The 26,889-nt window shown below is 33.0% G+C and overlaps 1 protein-coding gene across 2 annotated transcripts in view; it reads right to left on the bottom strand.

The window, feature by feature from the left end:
- Positions 1 to 25,721, bottom strand: part of LOC145239815 (WD repeat and coiled-coil-containing protein-like) — a 197,126-nt gene extending 171,405 nt beyond the window's left edge. The window contains exon 1 of one of the 2 annotated variants that reach the window (XM_080103344.1): positions 25,018 to 25,721. In XM_080103344.1, the coding sequence (XP_079959470.1) occupies positions 25,018 to 25,072 (55 nt within the window). In that variant the 5' untranslated portion in view covers positions 25,073 to 25,721. The remainder of the gene's footprint in view (positions 1 to 25,017) is intronic. The other variant, XM_080103345.1, reaches the window with a different exon arrangement.
- Positions 25,722 to 26,889: the final 1,168 nt, after the last annotated feature.

Here is a 26,889-nt window from a genome sequence, read left to right as displayed (position 1 = left end):
CTACTTACAGCCTTTTCAAGACCAGGGTCAATAAGCATCGCCTGTATTTGCAATAATCATCTTTCGCTTTTGTTAGCTCCTTACATCAAGTGGTTTCACACCTTGTCTGGAGCGATTTGCATGACAAAAAGATTTCACTGCATCTTGGACAGTACTGAGTAAGTAGAGCTATTTACATATAAAGAAATAGCAAATATCTACATAACTTGTTGCTTTGAGTTATGTATAATTCGACCAAAGGTTTAGAGTAGGTCTTGGAAATGAAAGAAACAAAAGCAACTCCTTTTCAACTGCATTCAGTGATTGAATCAAAAGTATTTAATACAATACCTTTCAAACAAACAAACAAAAAACTGTATTCTAGCAGAATAGTCTTAACCCCTTGTTAATGATCAAATATCAAGTGATTATCCATACAATCAGGCAATTAAATTCTGTATAATGGGAATAGTGAATGTAGTAACCAGTACTCAGCTGGCGTCCAGTTGACAAACTCTTGCTTTAAAGAAACATTTTATACACTAAAATGTCTATTCACGGACTAGAAATCAATCAGAAACTAGAGAATGAACTTGTCTATCTTGTGATACTATTGACGATCTCCTCCTCCCCCTAAATTGTAGGAAATAAGTTTGTAAGTAAAACAATGGAGAGAAAGTTGTTCAAAGTAAAAGCTGAATAGGATTGTGAATTTTGCAACAGTTTACAACAGTTGTGAGCAGTCTTAGGTTTATGACAGTTAAAAGCAGATCATGGTTTGGACGAGAGAGAGAGAGGGAGGGAGAGAGAGAGAGAGAGAGAGAGAGAGAGAGAGAGAGAGAGAGAGAGAGAGAGAGAGAGATAAATTAGAACATCCTAATCTGCTTACATATCAATTTTTTGGCTTCTATCTAGTTCTAAACTAATTAAACAGGTGAGCACTGACAATCAAAATTCAATATAGTGTTTTGAAAAAGACTTAAAAAAGTACTTGTTTCACTATTCATGATATTAGCTGGAGTATCCATCTATGCCGAGTTTATCAACTTTTCTCAAAGTTTATAGAACAGAAGGTCTATTAAATATCATGCTTCTGAATTTTTGAGATTAGGATTGATTGTTCTTATTTGAATTTTTCAGACTAATGTTTTCATCTGGAGTTATTTTCACAACACAAATCCAATTGCGAATTAAGACTTCTACCCAGTCATGACCGACAAAAAGAGAACATGCTACCCGTCATGGATTAAATAAAGGGTTCTGTTTGAAATTTTGTCCAGATTCCCAAGTTCTACAGAAAGATTCCAGAGTTCGAAAAGATACACCTGAAGGTCAGCTACATATACCAAAACATGAAAATAATACTCAAGATGAGAAGAGTAGTCTGAAGAATCCAAATAATATGGATATATTCGTACTTTTGGAATCGTCATTGTGATGAGGGAGATAACTCCATTTTGCTAATAGATTTGCTCAGTTTTTTTATAAGCGAATTTAGGACACTAGTTACAGAGGAATCGTTATTTCTGTTTGTTTTTTTCCAATTTAATCACATTTTCTTTCTTTTTTTGTAATGTTAAAAAGCTTATATTTTTTGTTCTTAATGTTATAAAAATTTGTTACATTAAGAAGTTGAAAAAAAAAATCATTTTCCTCAGATGTTTTGTTTTATAAAAATAATTCCTTTGCAATGAACGTCACTTTTTTGTTAATATTTTAGTGATGTTAAAACTTTGTTACATTAAATAAAGTACTTGAAAAACATATTTTTCTTACAATTACTTGAATGTTTTGTTTAATAAAAAAATAATATCGTTTCATTTTTTCAATTGTTGTTATTTACTGTTATATTAAATAAAGTAGTTGAATGTTGTATTCAAATCTTTAATAAGTCCTCACATCTGTTTCATAAATATTATCGTTGCATTTTAAATAGTGACCCCCCCCCCCATTTCTCGAAGTTGTTTTCTTAAAAAAGCAGGTGAAAAAATAGTAAAAAAATAAAATAAAATAAAATAAAATAAATAAATAACAATTCCTTTGTAATTAGCATCTTAAATTCTATGATAAACTAAACAAATCTATTAGTAAAATGGAGTTATCCCCCTTAGCACAATGGCAACGATTGCAAAAAACCCTGATCTAATAAATATTTTTAATCAGTTTTTAATTTTAAAAAAATTATTCAGATTTATGATGATCAATATCTACTAGGAAATAACTGGAACACTATAGCAAAAAAATTCTTTAGAATGAGATTCAAACCCACGATAGCATAATGTATTGGAAGTTCCCCCAGTCATTGACCTAACGAAAATATTTTTTTAACCTAATTAGTCCAGAGATACTAGATAAAAATATCTGACATTAATCAGGACAATCAGATTAGACTAGTTTTAAATCTGCGTTTAGTTTGACTCTTGGATCAACCATGAAACTGATATCTTAACACACATACAAACATCGCTACACACACACACACTAGCTGGCAACTTGGCGTTGCCTGGTCGAACAATACATAATATTTTAATTTATGCAGGTTGCGTATGTATTATCATAGAATCAATCTTTCTATTGAATATTATATATTACGAGGAATAATTTGCCAGATGGACCAATTTGCAAAAATAATTTTTTAAATAAAATAATGATAATGGTGTTTATCAAATTCCGTCTGTTTGTTTACAATATCACGTCAGCTGATATTTGTTCTTGACAATGAATGCTTTGGAAAAGTCACTTCTGATTAATGTTTAGTTTTAAAATATGCAAACCAAGAAATGATTTGCTGTGATTTTAAATAGTTCCTTTTCTTTTATCATAAATTGAACTCATTAATAATAACAAAAAGTGAAATAAAATGATGATGTACACCTGGACTTGAACACGGGAACATTCGATCTGTAGTTGAATGCTCTACCATTAAGTTATATCTCCAGATTATAATACACCTGTTTTTAAAGAAATGATTTGCTGAAATTTTATAATCTCCCTTGCCAGTATAACGTAAAATATTTCCTTGTAAAAGATTATTCTTTTTATCTAAAAGAGAGAAAAATATTTTTAAGATCGGATTTTTTCGATTTTCGAAACTTATTGGATGAATTTCTGTACAAAACATATCTAAGAACACTGCCAGACATATAAATTAGCTTTGTGAAAAATTTGCAAAAGATAGGTTCTGAAACGGCTGAGCCTATGAGAAAGGAACTCACACACACAAAGTGACTTTTATATAATAGTAGAGATGTATGAAGAAAACTATCAAAAATGCAATATATATACTGGTGTGTATAAATTCATCAGTTCAATAAGGAAAAGATATCGATGGGAGGAGTCATAAATGCTCTTTATACCAAGGCATTTCAAAGTCTAATGCTTTTTATCAGAAGAGGAGAAAAGGAGCTAGGTTACATATAAGGAAATGTGACATCTAGCTTAGGATACATTAGGAAGGAAATATTAAAAATTCTGATGCAGAAGTGAAGTAATCAAAGAGGGTGGGAGAGGAATTGAGGGATTGATAATATGAAGATGAAAATATATTGGAGCTAGAATAGGTCTTGAAAATGAAAATTAGAAATAAGGGGATATATATCTAGCAAAACTTAGGTGTAGTAAGTTTGTTTCACAGAAACACTTTCATCAGACCAACACTTGACCTTGCATCTAACATCTTGAAGAGAAGGTAAATAAAATAACTAGTGTCTATGACTATGAATCATTATAATCTCTTTCTCACATAAATATATGAGAGATATACAATTTAAAATTAAGTTAGAAAGTGGGTACATTCTCACTAATTCTGACTTCAATAAAGCAAATCTTGTTCCTAATTTTCCTCTCCCCGCAAGACAGTAACAGCAAAAACTTGTCTAGCTTCTTTCAACCACTGTAAAACAATTTTCCCCTATTTCTCCATGTACCTTAAACAAGACAAAACTCATGAACAAAGTTTCTTTCCAAGTCTCAAAATAAAAAATCATGGAAACTGGGACTGTTTGTGTGAAGAAATATATAATTTTTTGTTCATATTTTTGTCTCTTTCGGTCAAAATGAATGTAGTTTATTTCTAAGAATTTCTTATCTGTTGAATACAATATCACAGGGATGTTTAACAGCTAAATCTTGTCAAGTCGCTCACTTAATCAAATTCTGACCTTTTAAGTCATGATTTCCAATCCTCTCAATGGGCTGTTCAACACAAACTGACAATCTCATTAACTTTTATCCTCGAGAAGTCTTCAGGTCTCGATAAGTGATAATACAGTACATAATAAAATAAAATAAAAAAATGACTCCAACTGCATTGCATTAATCATTTGTAATGACTATACAATTATTGGCAATCACAGTTGACACATCTGTCAAAATTAGTTTTCCTTTTTTTATCTGGTCAAAGGGTTTATCAAAATAAACTTATATAGTAGAACTGTCCAGAAAGGGAGGAGGCAGAATGCAGAAAAGTAACAATTAATCAGACGAAGAGGAGGAAAGCTTTGACAACAATACTGGGTTACAATAAAAATAAACGATCATGAACGATAATCCAGGTCACTAAGGAAAATTGCTTCAAGGCAGAGGATCAAAGACTATGCAAGTTTTTTTTTCACTATGCAAGTTTTTTTGTTTTGTTTTTTTACAAAAATAAGAACCAACAATATAAAAAAGACATTACATTCTTACCACCAACCATCCCAGTTTCTATGGGTTTTCAATTATTATTTAAAAACTTGTAATTGTTATAGGTTTAGATAAAATTCACTCATAAAAATAAGTTTCACACATTCAGCTAAAAATAAATAGATAAATAAATAAATAAGCAGGAAGAGATATAAAAAAAAAACACTACACTAATATATATGAAAGGTTATATCTGTAAACCAATTTTTATAGGAAATTTTAAGTGGGATAGCTCAATGTGTAGCAGAGCAAAAATAAGCATTAAAAGACAAACAAAAATTTAGCCTAATGTCAATCTTATTTCAATCCAATAGGGCCTTTTCAAATGAGAGGGTTGGACAGCAAATATCGACTGACACCATCTTATTTGAAAAGGTCTATTGGGTCAAAATAAATTTATGAGATCGGGCAAAGTTTTTGGTTGTTTTATTCCTTTAACTGAGATTATATAACAATTTAAGGTAAATTTGAACAGGTGTTGAACTACTGTGTTCTCGTCTCTGTAAATTTTGTATCACTTTCCCTACATGGCACTGAAGCACAATTGTTTTATTTTTCGCCAAATAAACCGAGTTGAATTGAATATATTTTAATTTAGAGAGAAAAAAAAATAGGATTTCTCCAATTAGTTTTAATGAAGTATAATTGGATTTCTTTACAAAGAGATAAACATCCAGTTTTTCCGTTAACCAAAATAAATAAATAAATAAAATAAATCTCTGAAAATAACCAATCTCCTGTTATATATATATATATATATATATATATATATATATATATATATATATATAAATAAGTGTTTAAAGTTAAACTCTAAGCACACCTCAAAATACCAATATTTTTATTGAGGTCGGCAAAAGCAAAAACATTAAATGAGCAGAAGAAATTCTAACAGGAAACACTTTCACTCCAGAAAGGACTTAATCACTTCAGGTGACAAAGCCATTTAAGCTTTAAGGAGATATTTTATGCATTGAAATCTCACCAAATAATACATTAAAAATCTCCGTTTGGGGGTCACTTCTGACTTTCAGGTGTCATTCAAACGTTTTGAATGACACCTTTTTTTTTTTTTACATTTTTTATTCATTCTTTCTTCACATTTTTATTTTGTGTTTCTTTCATTAATACAAGTGTAACCCTCCCCCAATCTTAAAAGACAGAAAAAAAAGTGTTTCACCAGTGATCGCATTAATATTTATATAAAACAAAGTATAAGACAAATACATAGATGGATAGTTCTTTCATGTTTGAAATCTTGTCAGGCAAGAGATAGAAAATGTTCACTAGGAAATCATGTGGTGTTGCAACTTTTATCTGGAGGTTATCTCTGACCCTTAGGTCTTGCTCAAAGTCTTCCATTCAAACATGGTCTTCATTATTTACCAAAGTGATGTTGAAATGAATTATTAAGATTTAGAAGTTTATCTAATTTTGCTGTTAAAAGGATTTTGGTTAGTTTGGGATTTTATTTTCAGTTATGGGAAAAGTTTACTATAAAGAAGCCACAGGCACACACTTTTCAGAACTTATATTTTTCAGTGATTTCCTGACATCATTACCTCAGGCATATTGTATATCATCCAAGCAAGGAACTAGAAAGCAAAATTTGAGAAGTATATTCACGAAGAAATTGTCCTTCTAACATATATGAATAAATAAACTGGTCTTCAACCTTTGAATACTGTTAATTGCTTTAATTCTCAGAGACTTCACTCCATCCATATTGAGACACTTATTTCTCATACACAAGCCTGGTGAATTTGTGTTGCTCCCAAAACATTTACGTAAAAACCAAAACATTGTCCTTTTCAGACCCAGGTTTTCCTATTTTGCATTTACCTCAAACCAATATTATTTGTTTGTTTTTTTATTTTATTTTGTGTTTATTTTATTCACATTCAATAAACTATATATTTTGGTACAATCGCCTGCGTTATTGTTGCTCCTTCAGCAGTTTGTTGATATCTTCTCAAATTCAAAGCAATGTTTAAAAACAGGTAACCAATATTTTAAGAAACCTTTTTATTGCTATTTATTATTTGTTCAGATAATGCGTTTCTCGTATAACACATAATTGATCTGTAACCATATACATACTAGCTGTCCCTACCCAACATATTACAGAATTATTTCCCATTTATAAAAAAAAGTAAATCAAGCAAAAGGTACATAACTATTGACAAATACAGAGTTACTTAACTTTTTCTTAAGATAGTATCAAAATAATTCCAATCAGATAAAATAATTTCTTAAATTACATTTTTCCCTAGTAGGAATATGTATCAATGTTGCACAATGCAAAAAAAACAAAAAAACTGACGTACTTGAATTAAACATTGATTTTGTAAAATGAAAATTACCAATGACTAAACTTGAAAAACAGACTGACTATATATATATATATATATATATATATATATATATATATATATATACTAGCAGTTCAACCCGGCTTAGCTCGGGCTCTATGTACTTTCATAACTTTATGTGCATATATATATATATATATATATATATTAAAAAGTTTGGCCTATGTCCAAGTAACCTATACCTAAAATTTCAAGTGTTTAGACACAAAATTGGTGGAGGAGTTTGGTAGAGTCTGCAAAGATTAACTCATTCAACTTTGACCTCTTGGCAGCCAAATTTTCGCCCAAAACTAATTAAAAAGGTTGCTGCATGTCTGAATACACCTTATGTAAAATTTCAAATGTTCAGATAAAAAATTGGCTGAATAGTTTGCTAGAGACCCAAAAGTCAAATCTTTTGAACTTTGATCCCTTGGCAGCCAAATTTTATATTGATATTTATATATTATAACGATAAAACATTAACTCTATAATATTACAAAATTTGCAAGAATTAAAAATCATATTTAAGTGTACTTTACGACCGGGCTAAGCTGGGCTCCCTTCTAGCTTAGATAAATACTTTTACAGTTTTAACAAAAGAGATCTACAATAACATCTGTTACGCTGAACATCTACAAAATGCCAACATCAATATATTACATATGAATCAGTCCCTGTGGAATTTCCACAGGTCCCGCTAGTTAAATCTGAATAGTATAGGCAGATTTGTGCAGAACAGAAGATTTTGTTGAGATGCTCAAAATTGAAAGAATGGATCAAGGTTCTTGAGTTAATAGATGTAGAACAGTTGAGATGGCAAAATAAGGAAGGATTTGAGAGAAAACGGGATAAATAAATATCTGTTCAGAGATAGGTTAGTTTGGAAGTCAATTTCCAAAAGCCATCGAACACATGTCAGCATGTAAAACAAACAGGTTTTGTAGAAAAATAGTTTTATACACAACACAACAACAAAGTCATATTGAACATATGAATCCACACATGGACGTTTCTTAGACATGACACAATCTGAAAAGAAATTATTAAATTATCAGGTACTTCAATTCTTTACCACAAACTACACCATTTTTTGTCCCCTAGGGGTAAATTTACCCCTGGTTGAGAGCCTCTGACTTAAAGGGTTGTTTCCCTGCGATGATGATCCCAGAGTCCAACCAATATATATGGAATGTGTTTTGCTTTTCTAGAGTTTGCGTTTTAAGTTGTGAACCTGTGCGCACCCCCTCGCCAACTGCCAAATCCAAGAGATGACAACATGGCCAGAAGAGAAGATGACAGAAGAAATTCACAGAACAAAGTATTGGGGTTTGCAGCAATGTTGTCGAGAACATGCAGTTACACACCCATTATGAATCAAACTAAGGCTTTATTGCTGCTTACACCGTGACCTTTGTTCTTACACCCAGGGTTTTTTTTTTATACACAAGAATAAACTTTTGGTAGAAAAAGTAGACCTTAACACTAATCCGATGTACGCTAGTATTAGATATTCCAATGGACGACAGACCACAGTATCTAATATTTAGATTCACTTTAAAAAAAAAAAAAAATACCACAATGCTTTATTCGGGATTAAAATTAAGTTGCTTTTTTTTTTGTATTTTTTTTTACTTTTTAGTTAAAAAAAAAAAAAAGCTGTAGTTTTACAATGCGAACGATTAGTGACGAAAGTATGAATTTTAACTATCATTTTTTTAATCTTTTTTTTGAAAAAAAAAAAAATCTACATTGAAAACTGCTTAATTTTCCTTTGAGTTTTATCACAAATATTCAGAATGTTGGCAATAAATTGCGTACATATGGATTTCAAAGTGCACTTCATACGCTTCAGCTAATTGATCTGCAACACCAACGACAATTGTCAGTAAGATTGATCCTCATTCATTCTTGTTTCCTTCTGTGCCCATTTTTGTGGTAATAAAACTTTGTATAGTTTTCCACATCTACATGGAATCTCACGCACAAAGCTCTTAGCCATGATGTTTTCTGTAGGGAGCTTGACTTGAACAAGATGCTTACAGTGAGTAGAGTCGCCCCTTAATACTGTCCTGACTTCATATGGATTAAATATTGTTCAAATTTTTTCCAACAAGCTTTTCATATATGTCCAGAGTTTGATAAGATATACCTAAAGAAAGTCGGTTACATCAGCCAAAAACACGAAACTAACACTCAAGATGAGAATATTAGTCCAAATAATACAAAATGTCAATTCTTGTCCCAAAAATTCAAAAACATTTTCTACTGTTTTAAAATCAGAATGCTTCTTTGTGTAAAGCTCTCTTGGTCAAAATTAGAACTCAAATTATGATACATTAGCAGGGTGATCCAACGTTGCTCAGGATTGAATGATGATCAAATGTTTCACACTCCTATATTTTTATTGCCATCGAAATCAATGAAAATAGCCCATTTTTCAATCAAATTGATCGATTGCCTGCTCTAATTGGGGACCCATTGCAATGCATTTGGAGAAAGGTTCACATGCCTTCACAATATATTGTAGTCTACATTGCACTGTAGAGAACCTATTGTTGATTTTATCAAATTATTTTTTATATATAATGGCTTGCATTAAAGGTTAAAATGCAAAACTCAAGTATCATGCTTCAATTGTGCTTTAAACAAACATTAATTTCGAACGCACACTTGTCATATCAAAGAATCTATTGTTGATTTTACATGCCTGGCATTACTGGTTGTGCAGTGATAATGGCTTGAATTTAAGTTTAAAATGAAAAAGTCGAATATCATTGTGAAATTGTGCTTTAAACAAAAACATTTCAAACGCACCCTGTCATATTCAAGAACCTACTGTTGATTATATAGGTTGGGCGTTTCAGCTTGTGTGGTAATAAAACGTTCCAAATGCACTTGTAATGTTAGGCTGTGTAAGATGCTAACTTTGGTCAAAATCGCCTGCTCCTTCTTTCATCGGATTATTTCAATTATTTATACTTATCACAGACATTATGACAAAACTTATCTAAGAACACTGCTAGGCACAAAGTATCTGTGTGAAATTTCATAAAAATCGACCCAGCTGTTTTCAAGTTCGTAAGAAATGAACTTACAGATACAAAGTTTCCTTGTAGAGATACTTTATATATAAGTCAAGCAATTTTTTTTTCAAAACGAATGCAAAATAAAAAATTTTATTACATTATTGTCATAAAAAAAAATTTATAATTATGGCATTTTTAACAACAACTGATCTTGAGCGCGTGGTACAGCGGGGAAACAGGTGGCTGGTTACCTTTAATGCATCTAAGACCAAGCTCCTATCTACATCATAAACGCTCTGATCCCCATCTGGCATCAATTGAAATGGATGGCTCTCGTCTAGGGGAGGCCCCATGTTTTAATAAGCTTCTGGGTTTGACCTTTACTCCTGATCTTAAATGGAACACATACATCAAGTCTGTGGCCAAGGTCGCTGGGAAAATGGTGGGATCCTTCTACTGCTCCAGAAGATATTTCACTAATGATGCAATTCTCTATCTATATAAAAGCCAAGTACATCCAAAGATGGAGTACTGCTGCCACATCTGGGCAGGAGCTGCTAAAAATAACCTATCCTGCCTTGACAGTACAAAATAGACTTCGTGGCTTGGTGGGGGATGCCCTTTTCTCTTCCCTGCAACCTCTTTCCCACAGAAGAGACATAGCGAGCCTGCCTTTGTTCTATTGTTATTTCCATGGCAAGTGCTCGTCTGAGCTCCATTCACCGGTCCCCCTTCGCCAATCTTTTTCAAAAAACACCCGACTAGCTGAAACCACCGTCAATAATTTTCCCCACTCCTTATCTGTGCCTAAATCAAAACGTAGATTCCACGAACAAAGCTTCTTCCTTAGAACTGCACGCCTGTGGAACTCTGTTCCGCTTGCCTGTTTCCCTCGCAACTTCAACCTGGATGTCTTCAAGTCCAACACAAACAAATTGCTGATGAACCGCCCCCTAAGTAATGACACCTTATCAATTCTCCAATACTATTGCTACACTATCCCATTGATTACTGTACACACAATAACCCTTATCCCCGAGTGGCCATTGGGCCTTGATAAGTGGTGAACTCCATGTAAAAAAAAGTTTATTATTAATTCTATGCGATTTAATGAAGGAAGGAAACGTTAATTATTTGAACTCATTTTGTCACTAATATTGCATCGTTTTTTAGCAAGACTGTTGACCATATATGGGGCCTATTTTAACATGGTGGTAGGAGTTAGTCACGGTACAGTTTGAATACTATTGATTTGACTTGTGTTTCTAATTAGTTAATAGGGAAGAGAATTAAATTATGAATTTTTGCAGTTGTTTCTATGTTGTTATTGTGTCAGTTCTAGTTTTTTATCCAAAAATTACAAAAAAACGATAAAGTATGAAATTAATTCTTAATGAAAATAGTTTTCAAAGACAATTAGTGACACGTGTGTGTGTGTGTGTGTAGTGAAAGTGATGTAGCAACAACAGAAACAATCTATGCTTCCTATTACCATTACACCATGCTACTTCAATAAAAGATAATTTTGATTATTTCGTGGGGAGGAAGATAGCGTATATTTTATATTCTAAAATAATTCACAAAAATCAATAACTTAAGACAAAAACATAGCGAGAATCAGGTTTACAGAAATCAATAATTGGTCAAGAAAAGTTTTGATAGTGAAATTAAAATCTCATGAAAGATATTCAAAATAAGCAAAAGTTTGTTAAATTTTCTGTAATTTTAAGAGATGAGAGTAGAAAAAGAGAAAAGTAAGAGGTGCTAAATGTCTGACTGATGGTATACAAGTCATTTGTTTTTTACTTTTGAAATCAGTACTATATATTAGATACAATATAATCGATAATATAAATCTCACCTGTCTGTCTGTATGTGTGTGTACGTATGTTTGTATGACTAAAACCTAACAGAGGCGGCGGATTTTCATGAGATCGGTATGGTTTTGAAGCTCAACCCTTCAGACGACAAATATCGAAAAATTAGCTAAAAACATTAATTCCTTCACCCTCAACTGAGCACTTTTCTACAAGGAAGAGGGGGATCACTTTTTTCGACGATATTTTCAAGTCATCCCTCTTTACGATCGACTAGCCTTAATTTAAACCTTCACCACTTCCTGTTTGGCGATAGACATAACGGCAAAGACGTCACTTTTTTTTCACGTTCTTTTCCTTCTTTGCGGTATGGGTTTGAGCCTGCCTGCCTGCCACCACTTTTTTTTTGGCTCAACACACACCTCCAAACACCCGGGCAACAACGGGCATCCAGGTTAGTATTCAAATATGAAATCTGCATGAATTAAAATATTTAAGCATATTTTACAACCAGCAAGGTAGGGCGCCCGACCTGCTAGTTTAGGAATGAAAATATTTGATTTTTCAGTGCTAAAATAAAAAAGTCAAATATTTATTAAATGTTATAAGAGTCAATTTTTTATTTTGCAAACTCCTTCAACAATGACCCATGTTTTACCTCAGTTTAAAAGCAGACTATCTAACCAGGTGTTCATTTAAAAATTAAAAAAAAAATACCTGAATAGACTTTACAATTCAACCTGTGGAATTTAAAGGTCAAAAACAAAGAATTCTTCAGAAATGTTTTCATTAATTCACTTCTGCCAACCTATTGTTGCACATATAACAGATTCTTGCTTCCTATTTTTTATTTTTACAAAGCAGCAATACAGTAACAAAAAATCCCAGGTTCAATAAAAGAAGAAACCACATTGAAAACATTAATATAACAAAAGGATTATTGTTATTAAAATTCACTGTTACCAACATGAGAAAATAAAGAATATGCGAGAAGATGACTAATGTTCTGTGAGAAGAAAATCCCCATTAAACATTGTATAAAAATAGTAGCTTAACTTGTGTGTATGATTCTCACACCCAATCGAGGTGATCTCAGATGGCAGTTTGGCTAAAAAGATCCTCATTCTGGAGTCAGTTAAAAAAAACTCGTACAAAAATTGTTGACTCCCGACTGCAGGTGTAATAAGCATTTTTTTTTGTGTTTTTTAAAAAATTATTTACTATTCATTCACCACTTGAGGATAATTATTAGCCAAAACATGAAGAATACTATGAGAGTACTAACAGACCAATAGTATGACTTGAATTTGTTAACATTGGATTTGAAAACAAAATGGCCAAATAATTGCCCACACATTTTTTGTAGGCCAGAGTGTTCTTTCTCTAGGATGCTAGTTCTTTAATACCACTTTCTAACTCTTGTCACATCACCCCATCGTTGAAGGGAGATAAATAACCAAAGGGAGAATGGTAAATCTTTTTTGTTGTTATACAATAAGAGTTCTTACTGTGCATGTCTTACAAGGAGGAACCAAAGATTGGCACTCAGTTGAAATAAGATTAGAATAGAAAGAGACTAGTACCTCTTTTTTGAGAAAGCAGCTGTAGGCAGAATAGATCGTTCCCCACTAGATTTCACAGTCTATTTTGCACTCTGTCAAGGCAGTAAAGAGTGCTTTGTGTGGCATCTCCCCAGATGTGACAGCAGAGTTCAACATATTTGGCTCTTATATAGGTAATCGATTGTATCAGAAATAAGGTACTTTCTGGAGTGGTAGAGTGACCCAACAATTTTCCCAACAGACTAGATAAATGTGTCCATTTTAGACCTAGAGTGATGTAGCAAAGGGGGATCGGGATGCACACAGAGAGATGGCAAAGGGGGGGTCGGGGCGCACACAGAGAGATGGCGAAGGGGGGGAGGGTCGGGACGCACACAGAGAGATGGCGAAGGGGGGGGGACGCACACAGAGAGATGGCGAAGGGGGGGGGGACGCACACAGAGATGGCGAAGGGGGGGGACGCACACAGAGAGATGGCGAAGGAGGGGGGGGCGCACACAGAGAGATGGCGAATGGGGGGGGGACGCACACAGAGAGATGGCGAAGGGGGGGTCGGAATGTACACAGAGATGGCGAAGGGGGGGGGGGTCGGGATATACAGAGAGAGATGGCAAAGTGAGTCTAAATATATCATTCAAACACGGTAGTGTTTGAATATATGGTTAAGTGGCAGTTTTAGTCATTTAGAACTGCTTTTAAGCTTCACCGCTCACTCATTTTTCAACAAAATTTTAAATTATTACAGTTTATAGATCACCTTCTCAGCTATATTGTGAAATAAAAAATTTCAATTTTCTTTCAGTAAAACAAAAGTTATCATGAATTTATTGGTGTTCAAAATCGTAATAAAAAAAACATAAGGTGAGCAACGTTTTTTATGACTGTTTTCCATCGCAACCACGTCGCTTCAACGACTACTGTTGCTTCCAATTCACTGCTCTTGTGAGAAGACAAGTAACAAGTGAAACAGAATTAAAGGGAGATAATTGGGGGGAATTTTATTGCAAGCAGACGCGTGCTGTACATTGTTATTACATATGTGTAGGTTATGTTTATGGGGTCAAAAAAATAAGACTGAAATAAAACAAAGAACAAGTGAATTTATTCGAAGCCTGGAAAAACCATGGATTTCAATAGAAAAATGCAAGCATGAAAAGTAATATATATGTAGAGAGGAAAGGGGGGGGGCAGAGAGAGAAAAAGAGAAGGGGATTATCATATATATATATATATATATATATATATATATATATAAAATTAAGAACTTCTCAAAGCATGGGCTTCTTCAAGGATAGGACCATTCATTTTGACTGGCACAAAATAGAGAACGGAGCATTAGTGATGAGAGAAGTGGTTTCATTTTAGAAGTGTTTTAAAGTCATAAGATACTTCTCCCTTCTGTACATTATATGTCCTAAGAGATAATCAGCGAGATCTTGATCACCAATGTTCTTCAAGGTGTTGCCATAAGCAGTTCTGTAGTCTGTGTAAATATCAACTGATCTCAAAATATCATTTGGCAAATCATTGATGAAAACCAGAAAGAGTGTTGGCCTCAATAGATCTTTCCAACCTTTGTCCATTAACAATTACTTTTATAAACCTATCAAAGAGAATTCCATAGTGCAAAGACATTGCCAGATATTCCATAATTGGCAAGTTTGTGAAGCAACCCTTTGTGCCAGACCCTATTCAATATGTCAAGAGCTATTGCCCTAAAAACAAAGCTCTCAAGCAAAAAACTCACTAATCCTATGTAATATCAACAGTTGACCTTGCAAGACGAAATTCGCATTGCTTGTTGCTAAAGAGATTATTTTTGCAGAGGTGATTAACAATTTTTTAGTTTATTACAAATTCAAGCAGTTTATTTATAATGCTTTAGAGATTGAACAGTTTGTATTGGAATATGGAAAACTGATCACTAATATTTTTAAATATTGGGAAAAACGAGGTTTTCCCAATAGCTGGAAAATATTTCTCCTTTAAACAACAATGGTATAATCTTGTTAAAAGAGGAGCAAGTTTCGGTAGGAGTGGCTTAAGCATAATGACTGGAATATTATCCAGGCCCGTTGTCTGTTTGCATCAAGATTTTTAATTAAAAAAAAAAAAAAAAAGTGGTTAAAAACAAATGTTAAAAAAAAAAAAAAAAATTATCCAGGTATGTAAAAGAGTAGCTTCTTTTCTTTGGTAACATTTATTTATATATTATCAATTTTTCGTTTTGTTGTATACACGGAAAATGTCTAAAATGACAATGTAAGGCAATGTATCATCAAAATGGGTTCTTGTGTATGAAAACCTGATTATGAAATATGGCAGTTACAAATAAAATGACAGGAAAACTTTTTAAAAATATTAGTGTATGCGAGAAAAATAAGTTAAACCAATAGTTTTTAAAAGTACTATAGTGACCACTGAAAATTAACCTTTTTTTTTTAATTTATGGACACACCTTCAAACCCAATGTCCGATTTCTTACAATACAGAGCTAATCCCTTTTCCTTAGTTGAAAAAACAAAACAAAAACAAAAAAACATGGAGTTTACACCTAATGAAGGTCATAGGTTTCAGCGACTGAAATGCTGAAACCCAGGATGAGGAGAATAATTGTCCAAACAATCAAAATAATAAAAACATTCATAAACATTTAGAACTGCATCAAAAAATTGGTACGAACCCGAAATACAAAAATGGAAAAGACTTGAAAAGCTCTACCAAAAACTAGCAAGAATGACCAACCACTTAATATTCCTTCGTCGGTACCATGATCTCAAACTAGTACCACCAGGCTTAACCTTAAAACTCCCAGTTAACTCCAGGCGAACACAACAGATGATAAGTCAATAAATCAAGTGGAACATGAACTTGTACGAGAACAGCCGTTGGAACAAAGTCAGTTACAAGCAAAAATTTCAAACACCCTTACACCTCTCCTAGAAAATATTTCTCTGAGGACAAGACATGATCCACGATTACCTGGATCTTTCATACAAGAAAGAATTTAAGGTCAACTTACAAGAAATAAGAAAACCTTAAAGTTAAGGACAAAAAAAAAAAAAAACAAGTCCACCATCCACCAATAAGAGCGATTGTAAACATAAGTAAATGATAACTAGCACCTCCTGAGGAATCAGTGCTAAATAAAGGCATCAACTTTGCCATAACCACCAAACGAATTCCATGCTTAGACATAACTCCAATAGAGGAGGCAGTCTTGAATTTACTCAAGACACAAGGAGAGGAACAAAGATTGAAAGTGAGACAAGAACTAGAAAGTTCAAAACCCAACGTCTCAAAAGAAGAAATATCAGCCATCATGTCACTACGCAATGACGATAACATCATAATACTGCTGGCTGACAAAGGTAATGCTACTGTAGTGCTGGACAGAGGAGAGTATTCAAAAAAATTAGCAGAACTAATAGAATTTGGCAACTACTGTAAAGAACAAAAAACCCGAACCAAAAAGCAGAAAGAAAACTCACAGATCCTCAGCAGGATCAAACATTTAATACTCCCCTGCAAAATATAGAGAACTGACTCAACACCACAGCAGGTTACCACACTTATACAGCCTACTCAAGATCCATAAAGACGGCATTCCACTGACCCATCATCAGCGTCTGAGGCTCAGCATGCCACCTTTTGAGACAATTCTTAGTGACGATAATAACCCCAATTGTGGGCAAATCCTCATCATACATCCAGAACTCAGCACAACTCGTTGAGATAATCAATGATGCTCCCACCTATTCGAACTAAATGGTGAGCCGTGACATAGTTAGTTTATTAACAAAAGTCCCCACTTATGTGACTAACCATCATATGGGAAAGACTGATCTCAGATATCACACTGAAGGAACGCACATTCCTCCCAATTAACAACTTAATAGAGATGCATAAACATCACACATTTCATGATGGGAGCTGATATATACCAACTGGAAGAAGGCTTAGCTATGGGATTGCCATTATCGACAGTGCTAGCCAACATACATATGGAGCACTTTGAGGAACTACTAATAAGATCAGCCCCACAAAAAGCAACAATGTGGTTACGATATGTGGATGATACTTTTATACTCTGGCCCCACCAGGAGGATGTTCAAGTAATACTTGAACGTGTGAACTCCACCCACCGATCTATTCAGTGCACTATGGAAAAGGAACATGACAACAAACTATCTTTCCTCGATGCATTGATAACCTGTACTGATCAGAGTTTTGTGTCATCTGTATACTGAAGGCCAACCTTCACGGGACAATACTTTAACTCACACTATCCATGTGCTGTAAAGAAAGGTACAGTTCAATGCCTACAACATCGAGTGAGGACAACAGCATTACATATCAAGAAGAGATAACCGAAATAACTACCCAGAGAGCATGACATCAGCTCCACAAAAGCTAGATCAAACACAAAAGGACACCACCCTACCTACCACAGTCTGCACACCATACTCAAAAGGCCTATCCGACAAAATTTTTAAAACATGCAGTCGGCATATTAGGACAATATTTAGAAGCAACTCAACACTCTGAAAACACCTTGTGAGAGTAAAAAACCCGACCAAAAAATTTGTGACAAAAACTGCGTTCATGAGATTTCATGTAAATATGAAAAACTCTACACAGGTGAAACATGCCGCCCCCTCAAAGTAAGATTAGAAGAACACTAAAAAGCTATCATATGCAGAGAAATCGAAAAATCAGCCCTAACAGACAATATATGGAGAGAAAAAGGCACCCATTCCCCAATGTGGGACAATGTTAAAATACTAAATATAGAAGAAAGATGAAGGGTTAGAAAACTCCAGTAAGCAGCACACATGGTGGATAACAACAACATCCTAAGCCGTCCAAGTATTGAATATAACCACATCTGGAATCCATTAATTACAAATTTATATGGGGGGGAAAAAAACAAAAAAAAAAACAAAAACAAAAAATAAAAACAAGTAAATAAAGAAAAGGTTTCTGGATTTCATTTTTTTTTTTAAACCCTTCCACAAAATACATCCAGCCCAAAACATTTTTCTTAGAATCGCTCCCTTGCATTGTGTTTTCTAGAAAAAAAAAAACGAAAACACACGTAAGATGTCTATCCACGGTTTCATAAAATATTTGTTCACAAATAGTGACAATTAGCAGAAGGATTCAGTTAAAAATTTAATTAGAGGAAAATCTTAAAAAGTATCCTTGTGACCCCTGGAAATTGCCCTTTTTTTTTATTTATGGACACACCCTCAAACCGAAGGTTTGATTTCTTGCAATACAGAGCTTTTGCTTTGTTGAAAAAAACAAAACAAAACAAAAAACATGTAGTTTACACCTGACGACGATCAAAGGGTTCATCAGCCAAAACGTTGTGCCAATAACACCCAAGATAAGAATAATTGTCCAAAATAAAACAATACAAACTTAAAACAACTTACATATCATGAGAAGGTTGGTTTCATCTTTGATTTTGGGAAACCTAGTCACGTCACGTAGGCTCTAGTTTTATACCTCCTGTTGGAAAGAAGTGATTTGCATATGTGTCTGTTACCGCTTATTTAAAAGCATCACTTCCTTCAAGGAAGGTTGAAAGTTCTGATGATGGTTAAGCTTCTGAGGAAGCTTTACTAGAATTCAAGTGCCCTGCTTTACAGTATAGTTAAGACTTGTGATTTGACTCATATTTTTGCTTAAAGATTTTATGATGAAGTGGTGCCATAAATCGTGTTTATCTTGAAAACAAGTCTTGTTTGCCTCCCTTGAATGGTGTCAGAAATTGCATGATTGAAATCCAAACTTTCATTGGTTGATGAAGTAATGCCATCTTTTATTACAGCCCTTTTGATTGGTGGATTTAAATTTGAACACCGCGTGGGGTGATGTGTTCAAACTGCTAACTTCACTTTGAGTATTTATCTCAAAGAGGTGAAGCAGTTCTTCTCATGTTCATGGAGCCATTTATTTAAGGGCGATTGGCGCCCTTTCGTCTCTCCTTTGTGAGACTATTTTACCTAACCAATTTTATTAGGGAGTGCCCGAAAAGCATTAACTCAACTCCCTAAAATGGGCTCGTTTTACGTCTCGTCGTGGTCGGTGGTTTGTTGTGAACTTGTGGCATAGGAGGAAATGCGTGTTCCTTTCGCGTTCATGTCACCATTTTAGGGAGTAGAGTTAATGCTTTTCGGGCACTCCCTAATAAAATAAATATTTCAACACAAGCTACTGAATAAACGAACAAACGACTTCGTAAAACTTCCAAGGAAAAGGTTTATTGAAGTAAAGGCAAGATGCCATTTAGATATAGCTGGAATAGAACTCGTCTGCCTTAGCCCGGTAGTTATTCCCAAGTGGGGACCGTCGATACAGATGTAGGCACAGAGAGAGTGAGGAAACAGGTCCGCTCTTTTTGACGTCTCGCTGGAAAAGGGAAGAGTTTTTCTTGTCCGGGACGGAAGCAGTTATAGTTCCTTAAAGGAGTAAGGAAGATCCCTGCGCTATGCCTGTGATTGGTCAGTATGTGCCATATCGCACAGTCAGAGGAGGCACTGACGCACAAGAAAAGAGTTCTATTTGTTTCTGCTACAAGAACATTCAACTCTACTCAGTAGAGATTTAACTAACAACTCTTTCAAAGTCAACTAACAGACTCAGAGATGTAAAATGTCGTAATGATTTTGCAATCAAGATGAACACGACTGTTTTTCACCATACTAGGTAAGTTTGCATTTCTTTGCATGACAGTTTCTTCTCTGTCGCGTTCTAAGTTAAGTAAGATTAAATTTCTCACAATGGGTTGTATGTAATATTTTTTTTTTTACTTACCAGAACTCGGTGTGAAGGAGTTAAACAATGGAATTCAGTGTGGCGGTTGTTTAAGCAAGAAATCTGTAACTGCTTGATCAACTGACTTTATAGTGCGATTTTGTTGTCTACTCATGTGGATTCAATGAGACAACATTTGCATACAATCGACTAGGTGATTATAAAAACACTCTTATAGTTCCTATCTACAATGCCTCCCCACGGGACAGAGTTAGACACCAGGGTTGTTTTTTAACGTGGAGAAAAGGAACAAAAATTAAAATTGTCTCAGTCATGAAGGATTTCTCCTCCACTGACAGAGAACAAGAAATTGAAGTGCAGCACTGCAGCATCTGAAGAAGTTGGTTGGTTTTTGTTCGTTCACTGACGGTTCTATTTTTTTGTTGTCTTTTTTTACAATCACAATAACGAGTTGTCGTTGTAAACAACAAGGCAAGTCATTGCAACTCTCAGATAAGTTTACCCCAAAAGTCGTGAAGGAGTTACCACACAAAAGTGATTTCATTGTTTTTCTCTTTCACGTCGAGTTCGGGTTTTTGGTGCTTCGAGTTGCCTAAATCGCCATCACCACGCTTTTCGTCGGCTAAAAATTTTACAAAAATAGCATCGTTTGAGAACTACGCATATTACTTTAATTTTATACATAAAACACTTGCTCGCTCTCCGTAATTTTTGGTATATTTTTCAATGACAAGTTTTCCTTTCCTTTGGGGGGTTTTTTTTTTTAGCTGCCATATTTTCACAACCGTATTTACAAACATCCAGAAAGATGCAACAATATTGACGCAAATGCATTTGTAGGAATAGTATCCACGTTTAATCGGATGTTTTTAAAGAATCACTCCCGCCTCCAGTCCCCACCCCCACACCTGCTTTGAACCAATACAAACGAATTTTTTTTTTAAATTAGAGTTAATGTTAAAAGCGTTCTTGAGACACTTGAAAAAATAAATAAAACCACACAAAAACCTAATTGGAAATGGGACTGATTTGTGTGTTTTTTTGTTGTTTTTTTATATATATTAATCACAACTCACCAAATTCACCATTCACATTTGAATTGTCGACTTTTGTAGATTTTCAGGTATGCTGACAACAAATATCAGTTAAATTTGGGGCTGATAAGTAGTTTACCAGATCAAACGTAATCCCTGGCAGCCACTTTTTGTTTTGTTTTTTCAAAACCGAGGAATTAGCGTAAACGCCAAACACCCAAACCGCCTCATGTGAAGAACGGCTTTCGGAATAAACTTATTTTTTCCTTTTTTTTTTTTTTTTTTTTTGTCTGCTTCACTGAAGTTGTACGCATGCACATTACTAACTGCTAGGTAATGGCTGCCAGGGATTACATTAGCTTTTACGTTGGATAATCATGTTTTCATATCTGGTAAACGACTTATCAGGCCCAAATTTAACTGACATTCGTTGTCAGCATCCCCGTAAACCTGTTAATAGTCGACATTTCGAATGTGAACGCTGAACGAGGAGTTTACTATTGAATTTATTATTGATTGTATAAAACTACCGTTTAATTGCCAACCCGGCACAACTAATCCTAAGTCCGTATTTGTAATTAAAGCGTAATTTTCCAAACTTAAATGAAAAAACAGACTTTGATCTTAGTTAATGAGAATGACTAGTAGTTACTAACTACAGATCGAAACATTGTCATGCCAGGGTAACCTTAACAATAAGGCTAGCAATAAAGTCCTGGATAACGATACAAACAAAATGGCATTTATGCAGAAAATGGATCATGCGGAAATAACTTTATTATTACAGAAACCCATTCTTAACATAGAGAGAGCGTTTTGTAACTATTCTGTATTTTTCATATAACAATTTAATAAAGAAAATATGTAAAAATTGAATTTAAGTTGAAAATCATATCTAAAAAATAGCAGTCTGTATTCTGCATTAAGTACCAAAAAAAAAAAAATAATAATAATAATAAAAGATCAATTTCATCGCGAGTTTTGATACATGCAAACCGGCGAAATGAAAATTTGTTCAAAAGGTGTTGAACATATGGCTAGCTAAGGTTAATTGTTTTACGGCATATCAACCTTTTTTAGGTTTTTTTAATGCCGAATCTAGTTATTTTTTTGAGGAACGATTTTTAGTGGAGTATATTTGTTTTTTTTTTAACTCGGATTCTATTTAACCCATAGTTGGGATCCTAACAGGTACTACCACTCCGGGTCAGAGTGGACCTGGGAGCAATGGCAATTAAAGGGTGGCTAGGCTCCACACTCCGCAAGCTGGAGCCTCGGCCTCACCATCGGATATAGCTTTAGGTCATATCCAGGACCGGCTAGCTAAGGAACAACTGAATTTATTTACAACGATGACGACTAGTTATTTCGGTTTAAATTTGCTATAACTTGGTTTAAGTATAAATACGGGGCACAAACGAACAAGTGGCAAAAAACTTTAAATTGCCCCCCCCCATTTTGGGGAGCCTGCCCCCCACACACATACACATTAAAAACCAAACGCATACAAATGGTCACCCATCTGGTACTGGCCAGCCTCAGCTTAATAATACATTGAAATTTTCGTCACTGAAAAATAAGTTTTTTTTGGCCTGTTTGGTCTTCCATAGTTTTCTCATCATCAAAAGAAAACGTAAACAGATTCGATCTGAACTCTACGTAAACGCGAAATATTTGGTTACCTATATGAATAAGTGGAATTATTTGAAATTCAGGTACTTATATTATAATATTTTTGCATATTCTCTTAGAAAATCATCCTAAATCTTAGTTAGACAATAAATAAATTAATTAATTATTTCAAAAACCCTTTTTTTTAAATATTTAAGTACGTTTTTTGTGCAAGACAAAAAAATGTCAATTGTTAACTTTTTGGGAAAATTTAACATTTAAAATTGAATTAAAAATAGTAGAAAAAGTTTTACATTATTCTGTTTTCTATATGATAAAATTCAGGGTTTTATCTTTCTGGAAAAAAAAAGTTACTCAGAAATAATGGATTTTAATAAATGTAATTTCGTTTTAAAAAACAACAACAACTTGATTTTGCGGCCATTTTTGGCGGTGCCTACAAAAAAGCAATTCACGAAAACTTTTTTGAAGTTATAATAAGCCAGAAAAAGGGGGAGGGCAAAAGCGTTATTTGAATATGTATGAAAAAAAAATGGGTTTGTATTACTGTACACATAGATTGGAAAAAGTTGTCAAAAAACAAAATATATAAAAAATGTTATCAAAGGCAAGATAAGTTACTTTTCTACCTAACTGGATATATTTTTCGTGTTTTTATTCAATGTAACATGCTTATTCAGCTCGAAAAGCATACAGTGTTTACCGATGTATTGGAAAATTCAAAATGGCGCCAGACACTCTCTTTAACACGCTAAGTTCAGGAAAAGAGGTTATAAATAATAAACTAGACAAAATACTGTTAGAAATTCGCTCATTATATGTTACCGTGACATAAGTTGACATATATTCGGTGTTTTTTTAATAGTATTTTGTCTAGTTTATTATTTATAACACCTTTTCCCAAACTTACCATGTTAAAGAGAGTGTCGGGCGCCATTTTGAATTTTCCAATACATACATCGGTAAACACTGCATGCATGTCTTTCGAGCTGAATAAACATGTTACATTGAATAAAAAACACAAAAAATATATCAATTAGGTAGAAAAATAACTTATCTTGCCTTTGATAATATTTATTTGTTATATATTTGTTTTTTGATAACTTTTTCGAATCTATGTGTATAGTAATACAAACCCCAACTTACTTTTCTACCTACCTGGATTACTTTTTTTTTTTTTTTCCGTGTAACTTCTTTTAAAGCTTTTATTTACTTCGAAAGAAAGATAAACGCTTTAAAATAAGTTGCACCATAAAAAAATACTTAGCCAGGTACGCAGAAAAGTAACTTATCTTGCCTTTGGTAACATTTGTTATGTATGTTTTTGCCACTTTTTCGTTGTTATACGGATATTTAGCAGAGAAGCCAACAAACGAAAAAAAAAATAGGGGGGGGGTGTAAAAAATCCAACTATTAATATAAAACAAATAATAATGGTACCAAAGGCAAGTTACTCTTTCTACTTACTCAAAGTTTTGCGCGTTTTAAAGTATTTTAAAGCTTTTATTCCCAAAATGTTTTGAGGGAGTAATGTCGAAAAAAAAAAAGCCATTTCACTTTAAATAATTAACGTGACTGTAATAGCAATTATAACCAAAAAATATGTAAATAGACTTTAATAGGACGTACAGCTTCTAGATTTCTTGGACCTGAACGAGCTTTCCTTTCTGCCGTAAAATTAATTTTTTTTTTTTTTTATGTTTTATTTTTTTCTGCGGATTATCATCTATTCGAGACTAAACGTTCATAATAGCAGGAAAAAAAAAAAAACTTAATAAGGTGAGTTCCTATTTACAATACCTCTCTACGGGACAGAGTTACACTAGGATCGTTTTTTAATGTGGAGAAAGGAACAATGTGCTGATGGAACACAAAGTGGAGTATCAATTTATCAAAATTGATAATTAAAAAGTGATCCCTCACGTTAAAAGTCATTAAATAAACTTTAAAAAAAAAAAAATCTTTCTATTATGAAAGTCTTAACGACAATCCGCAGAAAAAAAAATAGGAAAACGTAGAAAGGAATTAATTTTACAAATCCGAGAGGAGGGGGGGGGGGCAGGTCCGCCGATTTCTTTTATCAATGTAAATCTGAAAATAATTTTTTTTTTAATTTAAATAAAAAAAGGAAAAAAGTTACTTACCACTAGTGAGGACGTTGATCCCTTTTGCTTTTAATGTAACATTTCCAATTTCCATTTTATTATTGTTATAATTATTATTATTTATAGCAAAACCATGTCCACGCACATTAAAAAAAAAAAATAAATAAACGTTTGCCCAGAATAAATAATCAGTTAATTCTTTCTCTCGAAGGATTTAACTTTATACATAAACCAACTAGTTCGCGCGAAAAATCAGGAAACGAATCGCATTATTTCATTGCATAATTTAAGTGGTGGATCTTTTTGCCAATTAAAAGTATATTTTCCCCACTAATAAGTAATGATTCCTTTGTGGATCCTGCTAAATGAATGTTTACATAAGTATCTGTTTCTTTCTTTTTTTATCCTCACAGGTGTTACAAATATGTTAGTGGTGACTAATGAACAATAACATTGGGATCAGCGGCGGCGTTCAAACGAAACAAAAGAAGATTCGTCAAAACTACGTATATATAAGTAGTTCAAGATTTATCCAATCGTCATTAACAAAAAAGAAAAAAAAAAACAATGAGTTACTCTAAAAAGAGGAAATACAAAGACAAATAAAACGTCATCGTGAAAAAGACGACATTTCTAGTGTCTTCACGTGTTACGGTGTTCATCGCTTAGTTATGTCTGGGTTGATTTCAAAACGGATACAGCAACAAGAAAAACTGGAATCATTTTAATGGAATGGCAAAAAACAGAAAGCAATTTATTTGGTAAAAGTTACTATTGACAACATAAATTATTTAAAAGGAAATATAAATGGGAAATTAGTTTTTAAAAAATTATTTCGCGTTACCTACTATTTTGTGACTTACTTGCACTATAAAAAAATATATATTTAGGGTATTTAGCAGAAAAACCAACAAACAACTATACGATATATATATATATATAAATATATATATATATATATATATATATATATATATATATATATATAAATATATATATATATATATATATAAATATATATATAAATATATATATATATATAAATATATATATATATATAAATATATATATATATATATATAAATATATATATAAATATAAATATATATAAATATAAATATATATATATATAAATATATATATATAAATATATATATATATATAAATATATATATATAAATATATATATATATATAAATATATATATATATATATATATATATATATATATATATATATATATATACACACACACACACACACACACACACACACACACACACACACACACACACACACACACACAAGAAATAAATGTTACCGTAGCCAATAACAGTTATTTTTATATCTACCTACTCATTTGTTTTGGTTTTCAAATAGTTTTTATTGCTTTTTATTGAATCTCAAAAATTCAGTTTTTCTGAGCGGATTTGAAAAAAAAAAAAAAAAAAAAGAAAAGGCATCTTCTTTGGAAGAAGCAAGCCTCGTTTTGAATTCAAGGTTTACAGGTGCTTTGATTTTTTTTTGGTAATTTTTTACTAAAGTACTTAGCGTAGTATAAACACCACAAATAAAAAAATATATATTATTTATCCATAAACACTACTAAAACTCTGTGGATCTTGTTCTTTTGTTATTATGACCAAGTTATGCATATGAACCAATGTTTCGACATTAACATATCATCATCGAAACTCCAAAATGAATCTTGCAATCAGAAAATATTTTTTTATTCTAAAATAATAATAATAATAATAATATATTTTTATACACTACTAATTTTGTAGATTTTCTTATTTTGTTTGCTTGTCCCGGGACATTATGTTTATATACCCCCTAGATAATAATATCTAGGATTTGCTAACATGCGTCACACCTAGATCTATTTAAAGCGACTTTTACAAAATTATT

This window comes from Euprymna scolopes, chromosome 19 (genome assembly GCF_053919585.1).
Source record: "Euprymna scolopes isolate OS-2025 chromosome 19, ASM5391958v1, whole genome shotgun sequence".
NCBI lineage: Eukaryota > Metazoa > Mollusca > Cephalopoda > Sepiida > Sepiolidae > Euprymna > Euprymna scolopes.
The sequence above is the reverse complement of the archived record's forward strand: the minus strand, read 5'-3'. Positions and strand labels throughout refer to the sequence as shown.